Source organism: Battus philenor, unplaced genomic scaffold (assembly GCF_028537555.1).
Source record: "Battus philenor isolate CCGP_79_NKW_IND1 unplaced genomic scaffold, ilBatPhil1.0.hap1 SCAF_6, whole genome shotgun sequence".
Classification (NCBI taxonomy): domain Eukaryota; kingdom Metazoa; phylum Arthropoda; class Insecta; order Lepidoptera; family Papilionidae; genus Battus; species Battus philenor.
The window spans coordinates 9171461-9195565 of NW_027181726.1; the positions used below are offsets into that span (position 1 = coordinate 9171461).

Genomic DNA, 24105 nt, shown 5'->3' on the forward strand with positions numbered 1-24105 from the left:
TTTAGCATTCCGATGGGAGAGTGTATGAGAGGTGGTTATTATCGCATTATCGTGAAAATTTGTGCAGCGAACCTTTCTATCAATAACAGAAATAAACTTTACTGGCACGTTGCGATATCGCGAGTAAGTAGTAGGCAATCCTTTATATGTTTTGTTTGGTTCTAAGCAATCGTTGTCGCACAGACCGGGTCGTAGTGTACGTGTCAAGGACATGTACTTTTTTTTTAAAAAAAAAGGTATTCTTGCGCTTCCCATTTGTGCTTATCGCCTAAAGTTTGTGTGCTTATTGCACCAAGCAATGTTGAGCATGTATCACCGTCTTCTTATATGTAGAGTGGAGTCGAGGCTGTTTAAATTACTGGGAATAATAAATGTAAAAAAGGTTACGATTAACAAGACGCATATGAGTTATATGTAGAGTGGAGTCGAAGCTGTTTAAATTACTGGGAATAATAAATGTAAAAAAGGGTACGATTAACAAGACGCATACGAGATGATTAAGAACAAATTGCTTGACATTTGTCTGCCTCTCTCGACAGGCTATTCGAATACCTTAGGATGTTATTATCACTTCCCCGCACACTGTAGTTCGATTTTATATCTCAAGACGACAATCATAAATGGTTCCCTGCGCATAATTTTGTAATAAAAAAAAATTGTAACTTGAATTCGAAGTTAGTTAGATCACTAATAATGCATTACGTGTATGCCGTTTGTTATTGTTATATTTTTATTTTTTGTCTTTGTACGTCTGTTACTGATAAACTGTATATTTTTAAAATAATAAATATAATATTTACATTTTAATCAAAAATTGTTTTGATTAACATTTTAAGTTCGGAGACAACTTTTGGTCTAGCTAATTTTTCTTTTTATTATTCTCTTTTATTGGTAATGAGTTTACTGATTTCGGGGTACTAAGAAAGATCATTCCTGGAATAAAAAAGTATTCTGTACTTAACTTTTAATTAACAACTTCGATAATCACATAGTCATTATTTGACGAATATGTACATGGAAGAATTTTTATTGAATTGCATCTCTTTTTCATTACTAATCTTTATCTTAGCGCTTTTCATGAAAATATTATCATTTTAATTGTAACATTGCCAAAATATTCTGAATAAAGTTTTGATTATTCAAACACTAATTAATATATAATTTGGAAAGGATTTTGAAAACTCCAATTGGGTTTCAGCACTATTTCTGGACAAGACCAGGATTTTGGTATAAAAAAGCTGTCGTTTTCCGATGGTGGACAATTTTTGCGAGCAAAATATTCCATTGAATAAAGACTCCACAAAAGGCCTGAAAAAAAAGTAAGATACATTACATGACTTTTCAGATTAAACATATATATTTACTACTTTTATTTAACTAATAATTATACATAAAATATTAAAGTAATTGATGTGAACATGGCACCGTTAATAGAAAATATATTTTGCAAATATTCAGGGTATCGTCGTGAAACATTCGTTTACGGCAGACGTCTAACGTGTACTAAACGAATGAGATCGAATGATCGAAGACGTAATTATTTTAACGAAGCACTCTGTTCTTCTTTAGCCTCTTAATTAATTAAGTTTAAGGTGGAAATCATTTCCTTTTTTTATTAAAGCTATGGCAATAATCTGTAGTTACTATATCGTTATTAATAAACAATGAATTTATTATTAATCATGAGCTAAGACAGGCATTATCACATTTGGTTTAAATTAATATTTCACGATTGTGTTCCAAAAAAGGGTTGAAAATTATGATCTGCTCGGAGTTCTTACCCTGTTTTCTTGTAAGTTATTTAAGAATATACATAAACTTGAAAAAATTGAACCTTAAAAAATTGTTGAACGAATATACATACCATTACCAAAGAAGAATGACAGCCACATTAATAGATTAAGAATGCTCGGGAATCGTCGTCCGCTTGAAGCAGTAAGTGGTAACAAAAGAAGTCCAAACACTCCGAACTCCATCATAAGAACTGGGTAAAAAAATCCAAATGATAAGGATAGTACTACCTCATGCGCTACAGATGACACCTGAAAAATTATAATGATTTGTTAAAGTTATAAAAATAAATTCATTAATTAATTTTTTTCATAGCTCGAGTGAGTAACATTGAATTTTATAGTAATCGAAAATAGGTTAACTAGGAAAAGAAAATAAGACGAATCAGTCTTGCCCTTAGCGATAGCATTGGTATTTTTATCCGTAATGAGTTATAAATGCAAAATCGTCATAATTTTTTTAAATTAAAGATAACTGCTATAAATATCTGCACATATATCTAGCAGTTAAAAATATCAGTGTCGAATCCCATATTTAAGATATAATTGATATAATTTATTTTATCAGTAAAATTTGGATTATTTTTCTATCAGTTACCTTTAATCACTTCTTTTGATAATCGTGTCTGCTGTGTATTTATAATCAGCAATTTGGTCCTATTGATATGCTATTAAAATAGACTTAAAATGACTTCGTGTAACCTTATAAACCTTTATGATGAGGTATAGTGGTAATTCAGGCATTAAATATCAATAAAGGTCGCTTTACGACGTAACTTCCAATTTCATAAGCATCATGAGTTCATCGAATTCATGACGTCAATGGAGTTCGTGATGCAGAAAGTTAAAAATTGGAAGGTTTTAATTTTGAAAACAATGCTACAAGTTGGTTCTAATTACTAATTACAATCAGCTTTAGGGTTTAGCAGTTTTTAATAGATGTAAGTATTTTGTTTCAGATGTGCTGTGAATAAATGTTAATTATTTAAATAAACTTACGAAAAAAACAGTTAAAATCGAAACTGAACGCCCCACTCGCGGCGCTAGTGGTCTGAATATGTGATCACGTAACCAGGAGTAAACTACACGGTTCCATGCACGATAATACCGAGAAAACTGTGAAGTGGTCCACCATTCCTAAAAAAAAAACATTCATTGTTTCTGACGACTACAAACAGATTCAATTTAAAATCTCAATGTGAAGCATTGTTGAAGATTGATGAAAATGAACTTGACATTTTCGGTAAATATATATTCGTAGGCGCCACGGGGGTTTATCACTAGGTGATCTGTATACTATTTTGCATTCATCAAACAAAAAACATAACAGAAAATGACAAAACAAGTTCCATCTCGTTAGTTATTAGGAATAAGATAAATGTATTTATACTTATGATTTCAGAACTCACAGCAGTGAAATGGTCACAATGCCAAACCGATTAGCGACATGTCTAGTTTTGATAGTTCGAAAGGTTAAAATAAAATTATAATAGAACTGATTTTATCTATTCTCTTCAATAATCAATCTATTAAATTATCTCCCGTATTTGTTTTGGCATTTGTGTTAAAATGAAATAAATTGAATCAGAATATATAATCATTATTCAATTTTTATTTATTTATTAATCATAATATAATTAATTAAAATTGAAAACATTTAATATAATTTTATTTACAATGGCAACTTTGGCAATAGAATTGGCGCCGGGAGATTACAGTTTAGCAGTATTCTCGAAAATTAAGTGCCGGGTTTAGGCCGGTCCTAATTAAATTACTTCGACGGATAATCCTCTTACCATCTTCAATACGCATCAGAGGCTATTTCATGTCCATTATTTTCCTCGAGGATTTGAAGGATTTGGATATTAAAATATGAAAAATAAATTTTGGTTATATTTACTTCGTAAAACAATCGATCGCCGAATTTTAACATTTCTGCAAAAGCATTATGCCAAGCATGGAGAAGACAGTAAAAACCACACAGAAAGGAAATAACTCCGGGCAGCACACATGCGAACATGGCGCGAACAACAGCGCCTGCCTCTACCTAGAAAAATGGAATATAATTTGATAACATCTTATTATTATGGGCAGTAGCATCTTTAAAATACATTTGGAAAAAACTGCTTTTGTTAACTCCTGTACCAAGTGAGGCAAAATATAGCACATCACACTCCTTATATGGATATCTATGGAGGACGCTTAAGTCCAGGTGTGGACGCCCACCGGATGAAGATTATTATCCCTTATGGGATTTATCGAATGTTTAGTACGTCCGTAATAATTTCAATAAAATACATAAAATCGGCACTTTAATTTTATTTTTGAATTCACTCTCAAACTATTGACTTCATTGAAGAAACTTTTTTTGTAATATATTCTTGAAGCCTTCAATTATTACACCACTTAATATAACAAAATCCTATAAGATATTTTTTAGATTTTTTATAATATGCATAAAAATGACTACGTGTTCCCATGATCACATCATAGCTTGAGAAAGACTTCATTAACGTTTTTTTTTAATTTAATTTTACTGATACCTAGATGGTTCTTACAAATAAAGTAACAAAATTGCGTGGAATTAAATAAATACTCAGGAAATTTGAAGACTGTTCAAAATTTTATCATTATTAAGTTCGCTCGTTTAATAGTTCGCTTTAAACTTCGCGCGTTTGTTAATTCACACGCTCCAAATTTATATGAATGCATTTATCGATTTAAAAAATTAAAATATTTATTTTACATTGAATCAATAAATAGGAAAATATGTAACATTGATTTATGTTTTACTGGAATGGGATATACAATTTAGCTGTATTTAGTATGTCGGGAAAACCAGTAATAGATTTGATGTACTCCAGTACAGCGGTACAATAGCGGTCTCAAAATAAAGTCCGGAACAAGTAAAACCAGGTATTGTATTTGTACGTTGTGCAATGGGCACGGTCGTGGAATTACTATCTGGCAATACTTTAATTACGATATTTTTTAATACTTCCATATAGCTATATGCTATATATACGATTTGTCTCTTGATAAACAAACAACAACTTTTTTAACTTTAAATTTTAGGCAAAATTTAGTAATATGGCAAGATTTACCTTTGGCTCTTTCCCATAATCGGACCAGTATGGCAAAATAAATCTCTCCCAAAGAAAACTATTGTAAAATATTATAGCTGTGACTTCGACAAAATGGAATAATACAACACTCCATCTAATTTTCTGGGTCCTGTAAAAAAGTACAAAACTGAATAAATATCGGAAAACAATGCACGTACTATTTATTTTAATAATAGAAATTCTCAATGTGTTAATAAGTGGGCATTAAAAGCGCCTATACGAGTTATGATAGTTTAGCGATGGAGAACTAAGACCTGCGATCGTAGGTTGTGTGTTGTAGGTGTGGGATTCCCGGAAAAAAAATTTATAATTCAATTGTTCACTCTTTGTGCATTAATTATGTAGGATTACCACTGCTGACAAACACGTTTCAAGATGATAGGCAGCACCGTCCCCTGCGTACCATAATACGTGGGGTATTATGATCGCCAACCCGCCTGTCAAGCGTGGTGATTATGATATATCCCTCAGAGATATCTTTGAACTTAGTAAAAACAGTGCATAAAAATTAGTTGAGATAATTTAGTAATGAAAGTCTATTAAGTTATTATTATTAAGATACAATCTTTGATTTGAATTGTAAAAACTATACGTATTCATTGATAGAGATAAGTAAACTTTCTATGAAAGTATCGACACCAAAAATTAGAGTTTTAGTTAAAGCTTTTAACGCCTCAATGGTTCCCAAAATTGTTTTCAAAATTGAAGGCCTGTAGTTTAACTTCAATTATTTTTTGACATATCTATGACAAAAACTAAGAACATCATAATGAAAATATATAATATATAATATATTATGATGTTTTTTAGTACAAATGGACTAGTTAGATTTAATTGCAAAAAAGATAATCTAAGTAATTTTAGTCCATCTGTACTTCCTCGAATATCCTTCTTGTTATACATTTTTTTTAAAATTTTAGTCACTACAAAATAAAATATAATTGTAAACGCAGTTACCTTGGATATTCGTGTCTGTACACTAAAGTTGGAGCGAAGAGAAAGTAAATGTAATGTTTCAATGTTGGTAGTTGTACATTATCCATACTCCGAGGGGCGCAAGCGAATGCAGCAGCGTGAATTTTCATTGCAAATCTGAACTGGAATTTTAAAAATCGAATTAAAAAATTAACAACCAACTTCTCCACCATTAATTTGTTCAAAACTAAAACGTACAGGTTTATAAATACTACAATTTAATTTGTAACTCGTAAACGGTGTTGAAACTTTTATGTGACTATAAAAACATGATGATTTGTTTATGGGTCTAAAAGAATTAAAAGGGTAAAAGTATATCTCATTTGCGTCAATTCATGTATGGTCTACCCTATACAGAAATCAATGGTTTCAGAAATAATTAATAACGTAATGATAATATATTAAGAAAAAGTGTTTTCAAAATTCGGATTCCTGCAAATTAAAAATTAACTTTTGTCTACTATCTGTCTCCGCAGATTTTATATGCTCAGAACGTTACTAGCCTGTCCCATTCCAATAGAAAATAAATGTATATCATATTTTAGTGTGATTACTTTATATAGGGTGATTGGTGTGAAAGCATCTGTGAAAACTCTTAATATTTTTTTCAAAGCAATAAGCATTTACTACTATTAAGCTTTTACACCTATAACCAATCACCCTATAGATATTGATTGTTTTTAAAAGGACAGTTGTTTATGATATATTTCGGAACAACAAAGGGAAGTCAGAATAGTAAAAGGAAGACCAATAGTCGATGTTATGCCGCCTAACATCCGGATTTGTAGTTAAACTAGACTGTATTAATGAAATAATGAAAAGTTTTTAACAAATTCAAACTAAACTATGAAATTTATAAAGTTTTCGGACACGCGGCGGCAGGAATGTTTAAATAATAAATGACGCTTTATGGAGGCCGGGTGGTCAAGTGTAGGTGGCGAGCTTACGGCGGGTGGCAGATGGCCATGCTCTAGGTAATGGGGTTCCGTCAGCGCCACCGGTGCGGATGCCGTTATTTAAAGGCACAGTTTCGGCCCTGACAAGGGTCTCGCCTGATTTATGTTACATTTCACTTTCGCTGTTTTGCCGCACGACCTCTAAATCTACGTACGATACTAGTATGTAATTAGAAGTCACACATATGCCATTGGCAAAGTAAGGTATATTTTTAACCCATATATTCAGATCCTTCTTTTATTTAACATTAACATCGTCCTACGATTACCTTCTATTTTTAATCTTCCGTTACAATGTTATTATTCTAATTATATAAATCATTATCATTTCTAGTGCTAAATAGCTCTCTTTAGATTAGAGATAGATATAGATATATAGAGATTAGATGCCAATACGGTTGTCGGAAGCGGCTTGCATCCAGCGTCTTCTGAAAAACTTAACATGCGTGTCTGTCCACCCTCTAAGTTAACATCCTACGCTGCGCTTCCCGTTCCACGGTCTAAATCCCAGAATTTTAAAAAACAAGCGGTCAACTGTTCGCTTTGTGCCCAGAGCCACTTTAACTTGCAAATTGCTGGACTATATCGGTTACTTTCATTTATATTATGACATAATTAATGTTTTAATCACGTTGTTTATTAATTCTTTATTAGAAAACAATTTCTTTTTATATTTGGGCACCAAAATACTTTCCAAATATAAAGTATGAATATTAATAATCTAGTTAACCTAAATGTTAATCTTACTGCAGTGGCGTAGCTATGGTATTTGGGGCCTGGGGCAGATTGGGGCTTGGTGCCCCCCCCCCCCCCCCCTCCTAAAGAGTTTAAATAATTTCAAAATCCAGAACAAAATGTAGTTAATATAACTTTTTTTTTGATTCAAAATAATAATAAATATATATAAAATAACATAAGATCTTAATAAAATTTGTTGGGAAAATTTATGAACGAACATTCCTCGCTTTTTGGCCTGCAAAGTCATTAATCACATTTCAAAATCATTGTGTCGTCTAGTTCATGTTCTATTGACATTATTGCAAGATTATTTAATCTATTTATCATTAAATAATCTTGCAATAATGTAATAATTTATTATTTTGTCATTTAAGGCCCTTTTAAAAAACACTATGTGTTTTGTGAATGAAAAGGCTTAAACACTGTGTATATTATAATTCGTAACCGTTTATTTTTTTAGTGTTCATTTTATTTAACAACTTTTCTAGCATAAAAATAGTAAAATTTGATATTCTTTTTATGTTATTTACTTTAATTTATGGTTTTCATTTTTCTTTTAACATTTCATTATTCATCATTCAAAAAAAATTCCAAAAAAAATATTTTGAACTTTGGTGCCCCCCCTGCTTGTGGTGCCTGGTGCGGCCGCCCCGCTCGCCACCCCCTAGCTACGCCACTGTCTTACTGAGCAGTGGTAGCTAGCCTATATTAAACCCAGCAGTGGTAGCCCAGCGGTAGAGGACTGATACTTGTAATTGTAAGTCGAGGGTGCGATTCCCGGGACGCAATCTTTTATAATTCACAATTTGTGCATTAATTATATAGGATTGCTACCGCTCACACACAAGTTTCCAGACGATGGGCATGTTCGTCCTTTTCGTACCATACTACCATATTGCGATCGCCAACACACCGTAAAGCGTGGCGATGATGGTATATCCACTCATAGATATCTTCGGGGAAGGCCTTGCAGTGGACGTTTATGGGTTGAAAGATTAGTAATACTACAAGTAATGTTTAATAAAGGACGATTTTAAAATATAACTGCTACTTAATTTATTTTACGAAACAGGCTGTACTTATATACTAAGTGCTTATTACTGTTTTGTAAAATCTGGCAACAAAACTGATGTTAAAGTATAAAAAATGTTTTTACGTGATGTTATCCCAGAACTGCGCCCAAATGTAATTAATATAACAAAATCTGAAATGATTCTAAAGAGGTTATTTCAATAAGAATCCTGTTTTTATTTTATATAATTAATTCAATTTCAATAACAATTCTATTTTACTTTTTAATTAATACTGTGTATGCATAATACACAGTAGAGCATCTTTATGATAACTTTGTCAATATTAATAAATGAAATTTATTTTGAATAATAAGACTAAGATAAGTCACTTTTCAAAAAAATCGAGTTAATGGCAACACTACATACATTTGAACGGTATCTGACTTAAAAACAAAGTGACTTAGGCAACTTTTAAAATTAACGTCTCAAATATTAGTGTTTTTTTTTAACATTGACATAACTATAACAAAATCGCCTGAACGAATGTTAGGTACAGCACGGAGTTTTGTAACAACTACTTTGTCGAGTAGTTTTACGTAAGCTCGTGGAAGTTTATGATTGCTGTTATTGTGATTACTTCGACGTCAGGCGCTAGCGCTACGTATGCTACAGTTTTTGCCCCTTGTATAAATTACCCTTTTACCTATTTAACGTCTGAATGTTTCTGTTTTGTTAATAAACACTGTCACAAAAGGAAATTATATGATTTGTTTTCTTTTCCTCTGTAGGTTATGCTTCATTAAGTTATATTTATTATTTAATTTTATCATTTCTTTATAAAATTAATAACATACATTTATATTCGTAAATTTCAATTAATTTATGAAAATACGAATAATTGTTGATGCAAAATTAGCTATTTCTTTTTTGGCGTAATTTTTGATTTCTTTCTAATTATGATTATTGATTAATGGTGATTTAACTCGTAGCCACATGCAAGGAGCAAGCTTTAATTTTATTAATACTTTAATTCAATAATAGGTTGTGTTCATAGGTATCAAACGGAAAAGTTAAAATATAAATAAAAAATATTCAGTACTGCGTATATTTACGTTTTTAAACTAATTGCTTGTGTTGTTGTATGAAAATAACCAGTAGTCTTTTTTATAATTTCATGAAATATATTTAGAGACAAACCGTGTACATGGAGGCAAAAGATAAGCGCCCTCTGTAAAATGATTGACACTGAAATGTTTTAACATTTTTAAATTAGATATTTTCGGAGATGACTTCCCAAAAAATTTCATCATTTTTTTTGTTACCAGAAATTTCACGTTGTTTATATTAACTAGCAAAAGTTTAAAGCTTCATTTTTATGTTGAAACGTTATTTGATATTTACTCTGAATAACGTTTTAAAACCTTATTATTCTCAAGCCGGATGCTTTAATGTAGCCATAAATTATTCCGCCGTCCCTTCTTATTAAAAAGTAAACCTGTCTAAGATGTTCAAAAATAAATAGGCAAAAGAAACAAGCCTTATTATTATAAAGTATACTATACATTCACATAAAACATTGAATAATATTTGCCAAGCTTGAGTTTTTATATTAAACTGAGTTATTTTTATTGTTGGATATATTACAAAAAAAATATATTCGAACATTTTTTAGAGGAATTGAAGGTGAATTTATATTAATACTTTCGGAAAATCAAATGTATATATAATACAATAACGAAAATATTGTATAAATCACAACTATCGGTTATAAACTAATAAAACATTTATTTTCTAAAATTATTCTGACAGTTTTTTAATTAAATACTTCCATGTAATGATTTGTTTATTTTGGAATGGACGATTTTATTAATTTATATCAAGTACTTTAATTTTATATATTTACTAATGCCGACATGACATGCTGTTAATATTTATTATAAAATTTAATGAAATTACAATCAAAATTGAAAGATAACCAGATTGAATTAAGAATATTTTTTTTTCCATTTTTTTATTGTGTGTCGAATTTTATTGCTATACCGCAAATAGTATCGCTTTTTGCTATACCGTAACCTCTCGTCTTATTTACGGATATTGGGCACGGCAGTAATGATCAGCTTTGCTTCATTAAGGAACAGTTTAAGTGTATAAGGACGATTTACTAACGAGGATGAGCTTGCTTATCTGTTTTATCATTTAATTATCTATTTTGTACAACATAAAAGAAAGCTAGAAAATATATTTTTTCAGAGATAAGTGCCGTTTGCACGGGATCATCTTGGTTTAATCCTGTGAAGTGTCCTAAACTTGTTATTTAAAAGAATGAAATATAGGAAACCAAAACAAAATTTAAATTGGTATCAATTTTAATACTTCAAAGAGAATCTATTAAAAACGTTAATTTGCTTTAGTAAAGACATTTTAAATAAATTATTGGGCACTTTATAAAATAAAAATAAAATAAAATTTATATTATTATTGAAAGAAGATTTTCCGAATAGATTTTTAATTTTCAATTTCTCCTCTGGTTTCTGATTTAATCCGCGTATTTTCTCGGAAAGAAGGGATAGTTACGATAAAATAGTTTACATTATGGCTTTAAAGTACGTTTTTTTTAAATATTTTTATACTGTTTTGTGAGAGAGCCGCAAAAAAGTAGTCAAATGGGCACATGTGAGTGAAGAGGTGAATACTATAGTGTAGTTTACTTTTGTCACGTTATAATATTTAAGAGCTCAAACTTACTGCTACTAGGCTGAGACTATCGTATGTTTCATATTGATAAACACAATAGCACGGCTACTCAAGGTTTTTTACTCTCGTACTCAATTATGGATACGGTGTATTATTTACACACATTTATTTATTTACATTTATTTACAATCAGGTGATCAACCTGCACGCTTAGTTACATACAAAGTTACAAGTTACAAAAAATGTGTTATAAAAACTTTAATTCATTAATAATCTGTGGTCCGTTCAATTTAAGTGGACACACTTAAATGCTATATGCTTTCGAAAGCCTGTACTAATAGTGTTACATCGCAATAAAAAATGTGATCCGCATAAGAAGTTTAATATGAGGAGTACATCTTAAATTTATTTACTATGTTACACTTTTTGAAGTGGCGCTAATGTAAGCTAAAGAAAATCTTAGATAAACTGATAGTCCAGCTCTCTCGTGCACCTTTACAACGGACTGTTAAACGCACTGTGAATTGCGAAACATTATTCTATAGTCTGTTTACCGATTTCATCAAAAACCTTGTCTACCTTTCAATATGGAGAAATCAATATTGTAAAGGTCAAAGCTCTTGAAGGAACTTTCTAGCTTAGTTACTGCAAAGAGAATAAGATTAAACGCCGTAAGCGCTTTGCCACCTGGAAGTGTGTTCGACGAAATATGCATCTGTGGCTTAACAAGATTGTGTGTAGGATTTTATTTAGAAACTTCTGTAGCATTTTATTTTATTGAACTAATTGTATTAACCACTAATGATAAAAACAATTAATCGTTAGCTTCTATTTCCAAAAATTCTTACCATGAGCACTCGGAATTATTAATAAATTTGTCTGTCTACAATTCTACAGGCACAAATTAATTTGTAATTTTAGTTCAATGGAAATATATCTTTACTGACCAATTTTACTGTAATCTTAAATGTAAAAAATATATAACACATTTTAATAAAAATTATTTGAAAAATACTGAGATTGCTCGAAAATAGTAAATTCGATGATGGCTCTTAAATGCTAATATTTTAATAGAGGCAAATATCTACTTACCATTTCACAAGTCACGGTAGCAGAGGAAGCAAGAGCAAGATGTTTTTTGCTGAGGTCCCAAGCAGGTATTGCGATAACCAAAACTTCCAAAATGATCACGCCGAGTATACCCAAAACGGACCATATTCTGAGAATTACTGCGAAAGCATAATAAATACAATTTTAAAGTAAGAAATTAAAAAATACATGCAACATTTTTTAAAATACATAAAACCCATAAAAGTTATTCATTAAAAAACCAATTTAATGATTACAGCATTTCATATTTTTGCACCTTTGTACAACAATATGCGAGATGAAGTTTCTAATTACTTGCCTAAAAGTATGAATATCGTCATTAAAGAAAACAAAAGATGTTATATTAATATCTTAAATTATGCAAAAAACAATAAAAGCAGTGAAATATAACAAAATCCTTGTCATATTTATATTATTCTCACTGAAGAGTGGTATTCTGTAAACAAACAATGAGGTATCAATAATATCCATAATAATTTGTCTATAACACTATTTTTAAATAAAACGTCCCCTTTAAAAATTTTAATTGGCATTTACAACACTTCACAGTTCGCTGGTCCGTAGCTCGGACTACCCGAGTGAGAAATTTAATGTTCATAGGGTAACAATATCATAAACGAAAGAGTTTTTTTTGTACTTGCATAAATTAATTATTTACCTAGGTTTCATTCAAATAATTAATCTCCTATGTACATTTTTATCTGCGTTTCTTTTTATTAATTTCTTTTTATTAAACATGTTTTGATCCAATGTTTATAATGAAGTAACTACATATAACAATGTACGAAATATGCATTGGATATAATATTTTCGTAACAGAGATTGCGCCATCGTGGTATATTAAATTTTACTCCGTATACACTAAAGTAGTAATCTTTAAATATTGGTGCGGCGGTATTTGTATAAAATATATTGTCTTACCTGGAAAATTTCTAAAAATGTTTCTCGTTGCAGCGTATATCCTTAATCCCGGATAAAAGGCGAGAGCGATTGCTAGCTCGAACAGCCATAGCTTCGCTCCGCGTCTTATATCTCCAAATCCATGAATCACCGAAGTTGCTCCGATGTTTATCCTGAAAGGATAAATATTTAATTTTTTTAAAATAAAACGACTAAAATTAAATCCTTCCTGGTAAACCTTCGTAATTCAAACATTGCTATATACTTATTTTATTAAGGAATGCTTGTTTCTTTGGAGTAATTCTATTGAATCATATACATAGGAACTTGTGGCATTGTAATTATGTAATTGAAAGTGGAGAAAAACATTGAATATCTTGTATGGAACAAAATTATTTGTATTAAATCATAAGTTAAATATTATTTTACTTGCTTTCCACGTTCTACGAAGTCGTAAATGACGGTATCACAGAGAAGAACCAGTAAGATTACCACAAATATGTGATAAATGGCTCTGATGTGGAGTGATCCTTCAATAAGTACTGTTAGAGGCGACTCCCGGTGAATGAATTCTGGAGTTCGTACTTTCTCTTCGTCTCGTCTTATGAGCCCATTTTGTACAACAATTTCTTTTTTACGCTTCCGTAAATTACCTGCCTCCATTGTTGTTATAATCTAAAATAGATATTAATTGAATTAATCGATCTCGTTCGTGTTACAAATAGAACAGTAATGTATAAAATTATTAGTGCACCGAAGAAACAAAAACATACTCTTTAATGTGTTATTAAAATAATATAATTAATACTTACTGGCCTTAAGTTAACAAATGTTATCACTTTTGTCTTCACAGTACAGCTAACATTGTTGTTATAAATGTGAATGAACAAGTTTATTTCATCAGATTCAATCTATAGCTGACGATAATTTATTACATTGTTTTCTATCTCACTAACCTTTCACACGAGACAACAGTCCAAATATGAAATTGATAAACTAAACTCTCCGATTTCTACACTTTAGTGGACAAACGCTAGTAATTTTCTAATGAAACTTAATGCCCGCGGAAAGTTTTAATATAATATAGTAACTTATTGTTTATAAAGTACGAGCCGTTTTATAAAGCATCGTGTAAACACTACAATATTATTTGACCTAATTAGTTATCTTATGCGGGTAGTTTTAATTAATAAATGTTAATTGCGGACAGTCAAAGGGCAAACGTATATTATAATATTGTTTGAGACACGAGTGTTCTTGGCGTTGAATTTTTCACTACTAATAACATTTTGTTTGTTTCTTTATCGTATGGTGACAATGTGCGATTGTAACGCCAAATGGATATCAGTCGGGCGCGTTGTTCGATTCATTGTAATTGTTTAAAAGTTTTCTTTGATAAAATATTACTATCTGCTGATTAACATATAGTACTTTATCACAATTGAATATATAGTATATGAATATATAGAATATCAAAACCTGATGTAATGTAATATACATTAACTAAATTTCCAGTTTCTCTATTCAGTGCCAGAAATAACAGAACGGTTTGTAAGAAATGTTTGAGCTAAAATTAAATTGAAAATATATTAAATAATTTATCTAGATAATGTTGAATAGTATGGCTTTTCGCGAAACTCGAACAATGTTTTAATTTTTTTTATTTGCCAGTGGACTTTGATCCTGTAAATATGCAATATTAATACAAAAAATTAAGATAGCACAAGATTAAAACTCGATATGTTTGATATAATATTTTAATACTCCCGTACTTTATTGTAAAAACACTTAATCTATTTGCACAATCTTGGAACCAATTAGATTAAACATTTTTGCTTGATTTATTACAGATATATTTACATTGCATTGCGCGTAATCATTGCTACTCCAGTTTAGCAAATAAGATCACTATAAAGTGACGTTTCATTAAATATATTTAATTTTATATAAAGATAATCGTTTAAAATATTCTGTATTAATAACATGTTTTAAGAAAATTGTAGTTTTTATGTAAAATATGATAAATAATGAAAACCTGAAATTCGTCCAAAATCAAATTCTGAATTAAATTTCGCTTTATTATTATTTGAGATAGAATTAAATGAGTAGATCCGTAACGAAAGTAAGAGTTCTGCAGATTGGCAAGTTGGAGTGGCAGTGGACAAGCCATAAAGCGCGCAGAACAAATGGCCACTTGCGCCTTAAGAATATTGTGTGGAGATCACGGAATGTTAAGCAAAGTGAAGTACTTCCGCCCAAAGCATAGACAGAAGATCTTGTTAAAGTTGTCGAAAGATGCTAGAAACGAGCAGCTTCCTGAAGGTCCGAGTAGAAATTTGTGGGGCAGGCCTCGGTCTAGATGTGGACAGTCCAAAGAAATTTTGCAAATTTTCTCCGTCATTATTACGTTTATTAATATTGTAATACGTAAACGAGCAGTGACAGCCTAGCGGAAGAGGTCTGGGGCTTGCGATCGTAGGTCGCGGGTCCAATTACCGGGATAAAGCCTTATATAATTCACACGGTGCATACCTAAGGCTGTAATGATAATGACTATTCCTGGTTATATTTAGGTAGCGTCTTTTACATAACAGTGCAATATTTATTGATTACATAATATTAAATACTACAACGACAAATGGTACCTCCATTTATTATAAGCGGTTAAAATTGCAGACATTTATTATCTCCTTTTATCTATATTATATGTATGTTATCTATTCATTTTGCTATCAAACTAAGCACAGAATAAAATTGAACGGAATAATTTTATTACGCACAAACGTATACATTTGCTGAAAAAATCGATAGCCATTTTAGCAACTTTAATTCTCCTCTAAATAAGTTTGAATCCCTAGTGACTTCGAACAGGCTTCTTGAGTAGTAAGTATTAGTTGCTTGAGATTGGATCTTAGGTCCGTTCCATAAATTTTCATAGTACGAATAAGCTGGTTGAAAGATACTATTTGTAACTTTAACGATCTTTTTAATTCAGTCTTATATAAATACTTTGGTGTTTCATTATCGATAATATTGTTAACGTTTATATTTCTTACAAGTTTACACTCGCAAATGACATGTAGTGACATCGTTTGCGTTATAATAAGCATTCTTTTTGGGCATAATTATTTTGTCTGTATTTATTTATTTGTTGTAACCTTAACTAAGTGACCTAATTATTCTTATGCTTTCTTTGCAAATGGATATTTCTGTTGAAAAACAGATACTGCATTTAACTAAAATAGTAGGGAGTACAATGCTAAGCAGTAAGTCGGTCGAGGCGGAGAATCGCACTAAACCTTTCCTACCTGAATATGCTGCCTGTCGTCATGCATGGGTCAACTAAAATTGCAGTTCTAGTTAAACCCCTATTTTTTTTTTTTTTTTTACAAAAATAGAATTCAATATGTCATCAAACTAACATTCCTTTGATAATTGTAAGAAATTCAAGACATTATTCGAATTTTTTTGCTGGCTTTCTAAAGTCTTTTGGATTCAAAATTTGTCATCGCTTATATTGCATGTTTTAAATACATTCACTTTTTTTTTCAATCCGGTTACACAAAAATGTGTTTGATAATATTACTTTTTGTGTTTAAACTGGCTAAGAAAGCGTTACTTTCTAAGATTGGTTCAATATAAATATATAAAGTTAACAAAAGTGTCAGATTTACTGCCGATACCATTTTATGGCTTCTTTATGTTCGTTGGTAATCGTATAATATATCCCGTAAAGCTGATCACTGCGACAATATTGACTACATTTTCTCTAACACGGAGGATCGTTTTATTACTAACATAAAATATTTTGCTACCACTCAATGGAAAGACGCAGAAATATTAAAATACGTATTGAAATAGCAATGAGTTGTAAAACTTGTTATTAACAATGGCTTCTGAAATATTCTTGAAAGGTTGCCTACGAACGACGAGCGCACGACCTTTGCCATTAACGGTTTGTGTTGTGAAAGCCTGTGCAAATTTCTCACTAAGCGTAGCACTGAGATATATATAACTACAGCGCAATAGTTACGCCGTACATATCTCTATGTTGTCTTGTAGCACCGTTAGTTTGTTTTCGTAGCCAATACAACAAAGAAAATTTTATTGAGATCATTATTTTGTAAGCGTAAAATAGCATTCGCTTAGTATTTTCTAAGATGCTTATTTTTCGATATAAAAGGTCTATCTTTCATCGTGATACATTCATCTTTGTAACAGATTGAGGGTTAAATATAGCGTCAATTTCATATCGTGTTATAAATCTGTTCGAAAGGGCAGAGCGTGTTGGATTACGTTGATTGATTCTCGACATCAGTCAGTTTTTATTTCATTTCATGTGTTCACTTTGTTTTAAAAATGGAAGTGTTATTAAGTGTTATTATTATCAACTAGTAGGATAATGTATATAATCATGGCACGTAATGTTTTGAATTTTTTTAAAAATGAGCAGTGTGAATGTAGGATACCAAGTAAATTAGCATTTTTATCATCAAACCTTTTACCACACGCCGTTCGGTTGTAGAATGCGTTACCGGTCCATACATGATGTACAAGCGAAATCGCCACCAATTTTCTAAACAATCGTTGAGAAGTATTTTCATGACAAGTTATTATTTATTCACGTATTTTTTCCATTATCTTTGTTCTCTCTCATGTAAGTTCAAATTTATTCAAGTTAAGTCCTAATTTATTGTAGAATTGTGTTATATGTATTTCTTATTTGTACGTATAAATATAAGTTAGTGTATACAAATAAATATATATATGTTTGTATGTACACGTCGATTACCCACTACTAGTTCTATTATTTTCATATTTTGATTGTCTGTAAGAAATTGCCTTGAATAATAAGATATGGATCCATATAGTTCTTTACAAATGTGTTAACTAAAATAATTAAATTGATAAATGTAATATTTACCTATTATTTTATTTTGCGTAAAAGCTGGAAAAGGCTATAAGGGAGATATAACCATAGGGAGTATAAAATCTTTATGAGGTTTTATTATTCTTGTGCTGCCTGTGTATCCGAGCTAAGGACGTGTGTAGGTACGCTCGGATGTCCATCGTTAACACGCTAAATGGGTATTACATGAAAACATAACACTGTTATTATCCAGAATTACGTGGGCTTTATTAACCAAGTGTTGTGTTACTTTAGCGTGTGTACTGTGTGCGATTGCAGCCAGTACTTTATAAAAACATATAGCACATGTAACTACGAAACATAATGCTTTGATTCGAAACATTTTGAGAAGCGTTGCATTATCTCGGATTAATGCAAACAAATACAAGAATTATATATTTTGGACACTTATGGGGGAGGCATATGTCCGACAGTGGACTTTCTACGGTTAAGATGACGATGTAAAAAAAATATTGTTTCGTTAGTAACAGGAGCAATGTTATATTGGAATATAGTTTACAATAAAAATATATTATTACTTTTCATTGATTTCAAATCGAAATATAATTAGTTGATCCATATATTAGAATTAGAAGTTTATTTTTTAAAAAATATTTTTGAAGTTTGAAGATATTTTATTTATTTTAATAACGTAGTTATTTAATTTGTATTATTACTTTGATAAAAATAGAGTATTATAGTAATTTAAAATATTTGTATTTGTTTTTAAATTTGTTGGTAAAATAATAATATCAATGGATATTAATAGTTTACCAGTAATTTCCCTTATTTGTTCATACCGCTTGCAGTTGAGCACAACATCAATACTTGTTTCGTGTTCAGAATACTAAACATTCATCGAGATGAATTGTAGTTGACCTACTTGTGTTTACTTACTGTTATAAACCAGTTTAAAGGAATTCTCATTTTAAGTTACATTGCAAAAACCATAGTTACAATGCTTCCAGTGGTTTAGACTACGGCTGTTGTTTTAATGAGATTGTTGATTTATTAGGTTAGTGTACGTTCTGCCGTCAGCTGAAAACGACTTGAGTGATAGTTAAGTAAGAGTATGAGGAGGCCCTTGCGCCTAAACGACATAAGAATGGAATAGCACTTCAAGCCGAGATTACTGAGAATTATTGTAGTGCTACCGATACCGCTGTACCCCTAAAAAGGGTTTCAGCTAAGCGCTCCCATGACACGGCCATCTCCAATTCGTTCATAATGTAAATGCCAACAAAGTGAACAGTGTCCGGAAATAACGAAAAATTGTCAATGAAAATAGATTTAACGTGAATTATTTAAATAGGACATTTTATTTCAAGAACATAAATGAAAAATTTAATACAAATAATTTTAAAACTTATATAAAGTTCGGACAACAATTAAAACAACTTAACCGCGGGGTGTAACCTTAGTGCAAACACCAGTTAAACACTTGAGTGGTTCACGGCAGACGGCTGAAGGAGTTTCACCCAACTCTTTACTATAGGTCTTGCACGCAGCCCCTTCACCTAAAATGTAATTAAATAGATATTATTTGGGTAAAGAAAAAGGAAGAAGAAAGAAGGTTTTGTTTATTTAATACAATACAATAGATATAATAAATTCGACAAAATACACTAGAATCTTTTATTAATATCTACTTTAATTTAGAAATGTGTTGCAGGTAATAACGTAACCTCCGTAATAAATAAATGGAAAAAGTTACAGAACTTTTACGAAAAATAGTCAACCTGTGTCCCATTAGCTATTTACTTTATCAGTAATTCAGTATTTTCAGATTTAAGTTTGTATACATTGCATACAAATAATTTAATTAGGTTCAGTGATTTCAGCCCAAATTGATTTAAAATATATATTTGTGTGTATTTTAGTATACTATATACTTAATTACACACAATACGAGTCTATAATGAATTAATTAATATAATAAAACAATCAATTTATCATGTCATGTGTTGTGATTAATTATACATCAAAATTAATACGAACCAATTTAATTATAAAATAAAATATTTCATGTATCTATCACTCGAAATAGATATAATGTGGATAATATCTTGGAAGCGGTCATGACTCGATAACCCTACTCTTTGAGTAGATATGTATATGATATGTACAGAGTATTACGTTTAAATAAGTTACATATTGATTTAAAACTGAACCTGTCGTCATTTTCTATCTATTTTTTGAAAATGATAAATTGATCACATCAATTTTCAATTACACTTAAGTTCATTCTTTTTTACAAATATTATCACAATATATTGTTAAAGTACGACTTAAACTAATCACAATGCTAGTTATAAAACCTTCCCGTAGCTTATATTTTTGACAACGAGAGAAACAAAAGAAACATTTATTTGCAGTATTATTTGTTTACAATGACATAGAGCTTTCCCTTAAAAAAAATTATATACAGCGTTGAAAAGTAAACATTTTTTACAGAAATGGATCGTGTAATACTGGATGGATTCGCGATGTGGGCTCGCTCACATATTTATAAGTAGAATATCAACCATTCAGACTAATGACATAAATGCCACAATGAGCTTGCTTGTATTCAAAACAATTGTTTTGTTCATTTCGTATTCATAATAGACCCATGCACTGTAATATTTCTCACTGTTATTGGTAAACGAAATCTGGGTAGTATTTACTGTAGTAAGGTTACGCGACATATATTCCCAGAAGCCCAAAAAAATAATGCGTACCTAAGACTTCATCGAGTTATCAAATCTTTTTATGAGTAATGTATTCGTTTTTCATTAGGATCACAGAAAATGTTAAAAGAGCTTCCATTGCCAGAATTAAAAAATTGTCAAAGAACTTATTAAAGGTTAATACAATTTTCTGAAATTACTGACTTCTTAGAACGACACGGGAACGATGTTGTCGCTTCCAGACTATTTCAATGTTTCCTTAAATATGTAATTACCTATTATTTAAAAAGAATATAGTCTCCCTGAATTTAATTAGCATGTTATTTTTAGGTTTTATGAGGCCTTTCATACAAATAGGTTGCAGACTCAACTGAATTGTACAAGATATGTAATCTATTCTGTGATGAATAAAGGAATTTCAATAGCTTACCTAACAGAGTAACACAAGCTGGACAGCAAGCACATTTGCCTGCGTGATTGGCACGGTAGAGAGACGGCGAACGGCAGCTCGAGGGAGCAACGCGACTCGTGCATGGATGCTGTTTGCAATAATTGCTGCCACAAACAAGGTCGCCGTATACCACGGCCACGACGCACACGAGGATTGAAAGAACCAACAACGACTTCATACTGAAAATTATTTATTATTAGAGTTAAAAAAATATTTTTTCACCGGTAAAACTGTATAAATAAAATACTAGAGTTGTTAAACTTTGTGCACATTAATAAGTAAACGTCGATTAGACTAAGTAGTGAATATATACAAAATATATATCATTACTATATTTGATAATAAAATACTATTCACAGGTACAAATGTTTATGAAAATGAATCAAACATATTCTTTTTAAAGCTTTATTGTAAATATCATGGGTGAGTTATAGTTGCTAAAGAAAATGTTGGTAATAAAGAATAAAAAAAAAAAAAATATATCTATATATATATATATATAACACGCAGGATTTTAATACAATTATGGACACGTGGACTTAATATTTTCATCCTGATTACTACACTAACAATAGAATTAGGTGCGTCAGTTGAATATTTTAGAATGTGAATAAAATTTCACAATTTCCTTTGGACGTTTATACAATATTAAATTACTCTTCGGAACAAAGGCGTGCTTGTAGAGAGATGATATATTGATGGAATAAATGTGCAATAAAATGGCAATAGCGGGCAACTTTGTGCTTGAGTTGTACAGTTATAAAGTTTACTATCTCTACTCAAGTCAAAAATTTATTAAACTCTATATATATAATACTTATATTTTTAATAGACCTGTCTGTTAATGCTAACATGAAACGTTTTATGTCGGGTTTTCCGGCAGCTCTGTCACTTTGTGCCGTGAAGTCAATCAAATGGATACAATTTCATGAAATTTAACTCAGGATCACAAAAGAGTGGCCAGGATGCGTTTGAGATTTTTTTTTAAACAAACCTGCTAAATAGAACACGGGTTGGGTCAGAGAGAATGAATTTTTTCGGTTACATCATGTTTGTTATATGTATATATATACTGTAAAACAAATAATAACATAAATAAATTCAGTTAATAATACAAAACACAGTTTTTTTTACTTTTCGTTAATTATATCGCTTGCAGTTAGTATAAATATTTTTGAAAAGTCCAAGTATGGTATGCTAATGACCTCCTAAATTATCGTTGTTAAAGTACATCGTTCCTTACAGATTTCAATTGCACCGGTTGAAAACGACTTGCTTCCAAAGTCTTTCGAAGACAGTATCAACAGCTAGTGTACAGCATTAAAAAAAAACAAAAATATTTTACTATTCCATGTCTGTTTTATTGATGTCCTATAATACACAAATGATATTTAGATAATGTTCGAAATGCGATTAATATCTAAATATTCGTACAGACTCATTTTGTATTCAATTCACGCGTATCCGGATTACATTAGAACTAATTGGAAATTGAAAATCCCTATATGGATCAGCTAAACGGAAAACAAGCAATAATACGTTTCGTGCCGACATGGTATGACGGTTTGTTTACGATTGTGTGACAAACGGGGGATTTCGGCATCCAAACATATGAATAGGCCTTTATTTATTGTCTGTACGAAATATGTCAAGGAAAATGTATGAAATAAGCTTTATTACAGCCCAAGATATTGTTTTCTGTTCGTAAGAAACACATTAATGTGCTAAGGGCGTTTTAGAATTTTTTTCCGAAAATTTAAAAGACCTAATATTTTTGTTAATATTCTATAATAATTAATACATATATTAAAAGAAACCTTAAGTATCTTCCTAAAACCTTTAATGATAAGCAAACACTTTTCAATTTGTTTTATGTAGTATTAAAAATAAGAATATTTACTCACTTGCTTTTTTTAGGCAGAGATGTCTCGGCGGTACTAAGAGTGATGGTTCGAGAAAAATGAATGCAGACAGGAAAGCTTGCCGAGTAAATATATTATTAGTTGCAGATAACCCGGGTGCATGTTTACCTTTCCAGTTGCTGTTATGATCTCGCTTGTTGTTTTTATCACACAAAAATTCTTATTAATCTTAAATAATGCTCCATGAATCTTGTTATTTTTTTTAAAACAAATACGCGGAATATCAAATTGATATTGGTTGAACTTTTTACTTTGTGTGTAATGTATTTTAACACGAAGAACACGATTTACTATTATTTTGAACACATTATATTAAAGCATATTAACAAAGTGGAGTAGATTGTTCCATAGGACTATAAGAGAGGTAAAGGTAGACAGAATAAGAGATGGGTGGATGATATTAGGAAAATATCGGGTCTAACATGGATACGTATAACAGACTGTCGGAGGACAAGCCGAAATGATTTACGATCGTTTGCCGATATTTATATTGTCTTATTATTATTAACGCTATTTTCAAAAATAAAGACTACTTTGTTTATTTATTTTTACATAAAATAAGTAATATCATGAGTTATATTAGTGAATATATAGCAGATATTCTCTATGAAGAATAAGATTTTGTCTATGAGAATACATTAAATTTTCATAAAATAAATGTGCACATGGAATATAGAATATCCTCACTTCAAAAACTAACTAGACATGAAACTTTTTATGATATAACACATGAATAAATACGTTTGAGAGATATAATTGGACACCGTTACGTTTTTTTCGGAGTAGAATCCGCTTTGGCTGAGGGTTAGGAAAATAAAAAGCTACGAGACATGAAGAGAACACAAAGGTTTTC

At 30.6% G+C, this 24105-nt stretch overlaps 2 protein-coding genes across 2 annotated transcripts; both read right to left on the reverse strand.

Moving 5' to 3' along the window:
* Positions 1 to 962: 962 nt before the first annotated feature.
* LOC137930264 (sterol O-acyltransferase 1) lies at positions 963 to 14553 on the reverse strand. The gene is made up of 10 exons (XM_068773482.1): positions 14114 to 14553; positions 13735 to 13976; positions 13323 to 13474; positions 12384 to 12520; positions 5873 to 6012; positions 4895 to 5024; positions 3691 to 3837; positions 2790 to 2927; positions 1865 to 2042; positions 963 to 1308 (listed from the first exon to the last, which is right to left on the reverse strand). Exons 2-10 carry the CDS (start codon positions 13962 to 13964, stop codon positions 1151 to 1153), a joined length of 1410 nt encoding a protein of 469 aa, XP_068629583.1. The 5' UTR covers positions 13965 to 13976; positions 14114 to 14553; the 3' UTR covers positions 963 to 1150.
* A 4946-nt stretch (positions 14554 to 19499) lies between these two features.
* LOC137930242 (fungal protease inhibitor-1-like) lies at positions 19500 to 23342 on the reverse strand. The gene is made up of 3 exons (XM_068773447.1): positions 23235 to 23342; positions 21310 to 21509; positions 19500 to 19727 (listed from the first exon to the last, which is right to left on the reverse strand). The coding sequence occupies exons 2-3, from the start codon at positions 21506 to 21508 to the stop codon at positions 19609 to 19611; spliced, it is 318 nt and encodes a 105-aa protein (XP_068629548.1). The 5' UTR covers position 21509; positions 23235 to 23342; the 3' UTR covers positions 19500 to 19608.
* Positions 23343 to 24105: the final 763 nt, after the last annotated feature.